The 6,901-nt window shown below is 40.3% G+C and overlaps 1 protein-coding gene across 1 annotated transcript; it reads right to left on the reverse strand.

The window, feature by feature from the left end:
• Window positions 1-5,701: 5,701 nt before the first annotated feature.
• On the reverse strand, window positions 5,702-6,652 carry FOXR2 (forkhead box R2). The gene has a single exon (XM_032398245.1). It carries the CDS (start codon window positions 6,650-6,652, stop codon window positions 5,702-5,704), a length of 951 nt encoding a protein of 316 aa, XP_032254136.1.
• Between the last annotated feature and the right edge of the window lie 249 nt (window positions 6,653-6,901).

Genomic DNA, 6,901 nt, shown 5'->3' on the forward strand with positions numbered 1-6,901 from the left:
CCTGCACCCCGATGTTTATAGCAGCAATGTCCACAATAGCCAAACTATGGAAAGAGCCAAGATGTCCATCGACAGATGAATGGATAAAGAAGAGGTGATATATATATACAATGGAATATTACACAACCATCAAAAGGAATGAAATCTTGCCTTTTGCAATGACATGGATGGAACTGGAGGGTATTATGCAGAACGAAAAAGTCAATCAGAGAAAAACATGTATCATATGTTCTCACTGGTAGGAGGAATTCTTAATCTCAGGAAACAAATTGAGGGTTGCTGGAGTGGAGGGGGTTGGGAGGAATGGGGTTGCTGGGTGATAGACATTGGGGAAGGTATGTGCTATGATGAGCACTCTGAATTGTGTAAGACTGTTGAATCACAGACCTGTACCTCTGAAACAAATAATACATTATATGTAAAAACAAAAGAAGATACTAGGAAGAGAAAAATGAAGGGGGGGATATCGGAAAGGGAGACGAACCATGAGAGACTACGGACTCTGAGAAACAAACTGAAGGTTCTATAAGGAAGGGGGGTGGGGGGATGGGTTAGCCTGGTGATGGGTATTAAAGAGGCCATGTACTGAATGGAGCACTAGGTGTTATATGCAAACAATGAATCATGGAACATTACATCAAAAACAAATGATGTAATGTATGGTGATTAACATAACATAAAAAAAAATAGAGCTACCCTATGACCCAGCAATTGCACTACTGGGTATTTACCCCAAAGACACAGATGTAGTGAAAAGAAGGGCCATATGCACCCCAATGTTCATAGCAGCAATGTCCGCAATAGCCAAACCGTGGAAAGAGCCGAGATGCCCTTCAACAGATGGAGAAAGAAGATGTGGTCCCTATACACAATGGAATATTACTCAGCCATCAGAAAGGATGAATACCCAACTTTTACATCAACATTGGTGGGACTGGAGGAGATTATGCTAAGTGAAATAAATCAAGGAGAGAAAGTCAATTATCATATGGTTTCACTTATTTGTGGAACATAAGGAATAGCATGGAGGACTTTAGGAGAAGGAAGGGAAATATGATGGGGGGAAATCGGAGGGAAAGATGAACCATGAGAGACTATGGACTCCGAGAAACAAAGTGAGGTTTTTAGAAGGATGGGGGTTGGGAGGATGGGTTAGCCCGGTAATGGGTATTAAGGATGGTTCATACTGAATGGAGCACTGCGTGGTATATGAAAACAATGAATCGTGGATCACTACATCCAAAACTAATGATGTTAGCCATTTGTATGTCTTCTTCAGAGAAGTGTCTTTTCATATCTTCTGAACATTTTTGACTTGATTATTTGTTTTTTTTGGGTGTTGTTATTTGTATTTTGGGTGTTGAGTTTGAGAAGCTCTTTATAGATCTTGGATATCAGCCCTTTATCTGTAGTGTCATTTGCAAATATCTTCTCCCGTTCTGTGGTTTGCCTCTTTGTTTTGTTGACTGTTTCCTTTGCTGTGCAGAAGCTTTTGATCATGATGAAGTCCCAAAAGCTCATTTTTGCTTTTCTTTCACTAGCTTTTGGAGATGTATCTTGAATGAAATTGCTGTGGCCGATGTCAAAGAGGTTACTGCCTATGTTCTTCTCTAGGATTTTGATGGATTCCTGTCTCACATTGAGGTCTTTCATCCATTTTGAGTTTATCTCTCAACATCATTAGCCATCAGGGAAATTCAAATCAAAACCACATTGAGATACCACCTTACACCAGTTAGAATGGCAAAAATGGACAGGGAAAGAGACAACAAATGATGGAGAGGTTGTGGAGAAAGGGGAACCCTCTTACACTGTTGGTGGGAATGCAAGTTGGTACAGTCACTTTGGAAAACAGTGTGGAGGTTCCTCAAAAATTTAAAAATAGAGCTACCCTATGACCCAGCAATTGCACTCCTGGGTATTTACCCCAAGGACACAGGTATAGTGACAAAAAGGGCCATATGCAATGTTCATAGCAGCAATGTCCGCAATAGCCAAACTGTGGAAAGAGCCAACATGCCCTTCAACAGACGAGTGGATAAGAAGATGTGGTCCATATATACAATGGAATATTACTCATCCATCAGAAAGGATGAATACCCAACTTTTACATCAACATGGATGGGACTGGAGGAGATTATGCTAAGTGAAATAAGTCAAGCAGAGAAAGTCAATTATCATATGGTTTCACTTATTTGTGGAACATAAGGAATAGCATGGAAGACATTAGGAGAAGGAAGGGAAAAAATGAAGGGGGTGGAAATCGGAGGGAGAAATGAACCATGAGAGACTATGGACTCTGAGAAACAAACAGGGTTTTACAGGGTAGGGGGGAGGGGGGGTTGGTTAAACTGGTGATGGGTATTAAGGAGGGCACGTACTGCATGGAGCACTGGGTGTTATACAAAAACAATGGAGTGTGGATCACCACATCAAAAATTAATGATGTATTGTATGGTGATTAACATAGCATAATAAAATAAATTAAAATTTTAAAAATGTATTAAAAACCCAAATGTGTGAAAAAGGCATAAAAATCCTAGAGGAAAACACAGGCAGTACCCTCTTTGATATCAACTGTAGCAACTTCTTTCTAGATATGTCTCTTGAGGCAAGGGAAACAGAAGCAAACCTGACGTACTGGGACTATATCAAAATTGGACACTCTGCACGGTGAAGGAAATAATCAACAAAAGTAAAAAGCAACCTACGGAACGAGAGGAGATATTTCCATGTGACATATCTGATAGAGGGTTAGTATTCAAAATATATAAAGAATTTATCAAACTCAACATCCAAAAAAATGAATAATTCCATTAACAATGGGCAGAAGACATGAATAGACATTTTTCCAAAGAAGACATCCAGATGGCTAAGAGACACTTGGAAAGATGCTCAAATCACTGACCATCAGGGAAATACAAAGTACAATGAAGTATCACCTCACACTTGTCAGAATGGCTAAAATTATCAACACAGAAAACAACAGATATTGGTGAGGATGTGGAGAAAGGGCAACCCTCTTGCACTGTTGGTGGGAATGCAAACTGGTGCACCCACTCTGGAAAACAGTATGGAGGTTCCTCAAAATATTAAAAATAGAACTACACTATGATCCAGCAATTTCACTACTAGGTATTTACCCAAAGTATACAAAAACACTAATTCAAAGGATTACATGCACATGATGTTTATAGCCGCCTTATCCACAATAGCTACATTATGGAAACAACTAAGTGTCCAATGGATAAAGAAAAGGTGGTATCTATACAATGGAATATTCAGCCATAGAAAAGAATGAAATCTTGCCAGTTGCCAGGACATGAATAGAGCTAGAGAGTATTATGATAAGCAAGATATGTCAGTCAGAGAAAGTCAAATACCATACAATTTCACTAATTTGTGGAAAACTGGGAACAAAACAAATGAGTAAAGGGGAAAAGAGAGAGAGAGAAACCAAGAAACATACACTTAACTATAGAGAACACACTGATGGTTACCAGAGAGGAGGTGGATGGGGTGATGTGTTAAACAGGTAATGGGGTTTAAGGTGTGCACATTTTATGAGCACCAGGTGCTGTATGGAAGTGTGGAATCAGTATATTGTACAGCTGAAACTAATATGACACTGTATGTTCACTACCTGGAATTGAAATAAAAACTTAAAAATAGAAAGTTTGAACTGTGCAAAATTTGCAGAATAGGTATACTGTATACACTAGAAATGTAGTTTGTGAAAAAAATCTTGTGAATTCACAACAGGCTCTTTTGCTTACAAGTGTTATTTGTGAAAAACATGAAAACCAAATGCTGAGTACTTATAGCCAGAATGTTTTATTAATTCTGAGGTACATTGTCAACTTTTTTTGCCTTATCATACAGAAGTAGTATCTACAATTATTTTTTCAAAGAATACTCTTTGATTGTTTATTTTGGGGAATTCAACTTAAATATGCAATTTTGTATGTGGTGTAATATACAACAACCAAAAAATGTAAACTTTTCAAATAATTTACAATATATTGAATTCATTGCTTTTGCCTTTTACAGGACATTTTTGTACTCCCATTACTGAAGGTTTTGCAATTAAATACATCCTTAATAATCTATTTTATCTTGGATATATCTTTAATAATATGTTAACATGAAAGGCAGAGGGGCCTGGGTGGCTCAGTCATTAAGCGTCTGTCTTTGGCTCAGGTGATGATCCCAGGGTCCTGGAATCAAGCCCCACATCGGGCTCCCTGCTCAGCGGGAAGCCTACTTCTCCCTCTCCCACTCCCCCTGCTTGTGTTCCTGCTCTTGCTATCTGTCTCTGTGAAATAAATAAATAAAATCTTTAAAAAAAAAAGAATTCTCTCTGTCTCTGCCTCTGTCTTCCTCTCCTCTTCTACCTCTACCTCTATCTTTAAAAAAACAAAACAAAACATGAAAGGCAGAAAAGTATGCTTAAATCTGATAAAGTTTATCTGTATAAAAAAGTGTTAAAGAGAATTTTGAAATTAGGAAACCAAATGTTGTTTGTTTTTATTTTCATTGTTGTTTTTTTTAGTAAAACCACTGATACCTTTTGGTTCATAATAGACCACAGGGTAAAATCCAAACACCTAAGTAGTACCAGAAAAGCCTTTTGCCTACATTTCTCGCCACTCTTAGCCCTAATATAGCTAAACTGCACTGAAATTCCTACCACTCCTCCAAGCACAGCAATTACTTTGTTTATACAGTTGCCTCTCTACTCTCTTTTCTTCAGTTTACATGCCCAGCAAATCCCTATTTATTCTTCAAAAATAACTCAAAAGATAGTTCCTTTTTCAATGCCTTTCCCAGGAAAAATGTCTCCCCTTTTCCATGACAATGTTGCACATCTGTTTCATTATATTTGTATTACAAATATCTGGTTATATATCTGTCTCCAACTAAACTACTGCCTTTTTATCTTCAGCACCTAAGATGGACCTTGTGCACTTTGGCATTTCCTCAATCAAGTTCTGCTGAATGAAAGAATGGAAAGCAAAACTTGGGCTTGGGGTTGATACAGGTTCAATTCAAGGGTTTCAATATACAAACTACAAGTAACTGCTTGGAATTATTTGTCAGTACTGGAATTGGTTGGCAACTGAACCAGGCTGAGAAGTCCAGGATCAGAAAGAGAAAAGTGAAGCCCTGAAGAGTAAAATCAGTCATTAAAAAAAGAGATATATCTGATGAATGGTAGAAGGGAGATACTTGAACCTCTAGGCTTCAAACACCATGCCTATTTCTTTATGAATAGAGACCTTCACATGGCATTTGAGGCTCTTCAAGGCCTGGTTCAATCTTGCATTTTATGTAAAACAGAGTACTCCAACATTTGCTTTCATATGTGAGTATACACTCCAGTAAACAGAATTCCTTTTCTTGTGAAATATGTCCTCTCTCCTTAGCTTCCATGCTATTATTCCTAGGATTTCCTGTGTCTGCTTAAAATGCATAACAATGGCCACTGTCCTCATGCAACTTTCCATGATTCTCCACCTGGATTTAAGCTCTGCCTCTTCTGTACCCACCTCTCAGTTTATTTAATACTATTGCCGTAGCTGTAGTTAAACACAGTCTTGTCACCAACAGGCAGGGTAGGCTTAGGGATTAATGAAGGCCAATCAGGGCAATGGTGGACCCAGTAAGGAGGGCAGTGTTCCAAAAAGGGAGAAGTGGTAGTTCAAAGGCCAAAGAGGGAGGGCATCACATCTGGCTGGCTCATGCACTGTTGGATGCTTTCCCTCCGAGCAGAAGCTAAGGCACGAGTTTCCTCCTGAAAACGACGATGTCCCTCCTCAGTAAGCCTCCAGAGGCCAGACCGTGGCTTTGCATTGGTTCCATCCTGAAGGTTGACTGGTGCCTTCTCAAAGCTGCCCAGGAAGCAGAGGTTGTGGCGGATGGTGTTTTTCCAGCCATTTGGTGCTGTCCAAAAAAAAGGGAAATGCTGTCGGGTGAAACTGTAGATCTCTTGCACATTGAGGCCACAGGGGGGGCTGTTTCTTAATGCCAGTGCAATTAGGTGACTGTAATTGAGGGGGGGGCGGGGCCAGGACCTCCCCTCCTGGCTGTTGCCTTGCCATAATTTCTGGTTCTGGAAGCACTCCCCTTTGTTAGGGGATTGAAGAGACACAGAGCAGTTGTCCTCTTGTTCCTCCGTTTTTTCTTCTGTGAGCTCCAACTCACCAGAGGAATAAGTCAACCATTTCTGTGGGGAAGATTTCTTGCTGGAGGAAGTTGGCAGTGACTCCATCACTGTGGCCTTTGAGCAGTTAGACTCTTCATCCTTTGGGAGTGGCTGAGGGTAAGGAAGCATGCCTGTCAGATCCTTTTCCCTACTGGGCTTTAGGGTCTCCTGGTTGCCAAGGGGGCACATGATGTTGGGATTTACCCACATCCACAGGTTAGGTTCAGAGTCAGGACCATCTTCGTCCAGACTGGGTCTGCTCTCTTGAGGCACCTCTGGAGGCTCCATTACTTGGAGTCTATATTTGGCAAGGTTCTGCTCAGCTAAGTGGCACTGGTCTGTGGTGCATGGCAAGAAGAACTCATTCCCCATGTCCCAGTCCAGCAGCCCTGGGACGTGGCCATGGAGACTGTACCAGAATTCAGGATTTTTTAGTTTTATGTCCATCTTTAGTGGAGAGGTAGGTAGAGAGAGATTTCTAAAAGGACAGAAGTCTCCGAGGCACTTTTGAAAGCTGTTGTTGGGGCACTGTTTCTGATCCAGTATATCTCATCTGGGGAACTTATCAGGAGGCCTGCTAAAGTACTAGAAAAAGGGGCATGGATACCTCATTGATTGGTGGTCAAACTTGGAGAAGTCTCAGTGTTCTACAACAGAGCTCAAAACAGAGAAGTAACTAAACAGAGTTTTTAGCAG

This window comes from Phoca vitulina, unplaced genomic scaffold, assembly GCF_004348235.1.
Source record: "Phoca vitulina isolate PV1807 unplaced genomic scaffold, GSC_HSeal_1.0 scaffold114, whole genome shotgun sequence".
NCBI classification, from domain to species: Eukaryota; Metazoa; Chordata; class Mammalia; order Carnivora; family Phocidae; genus Phoca; species Phoca vitulina.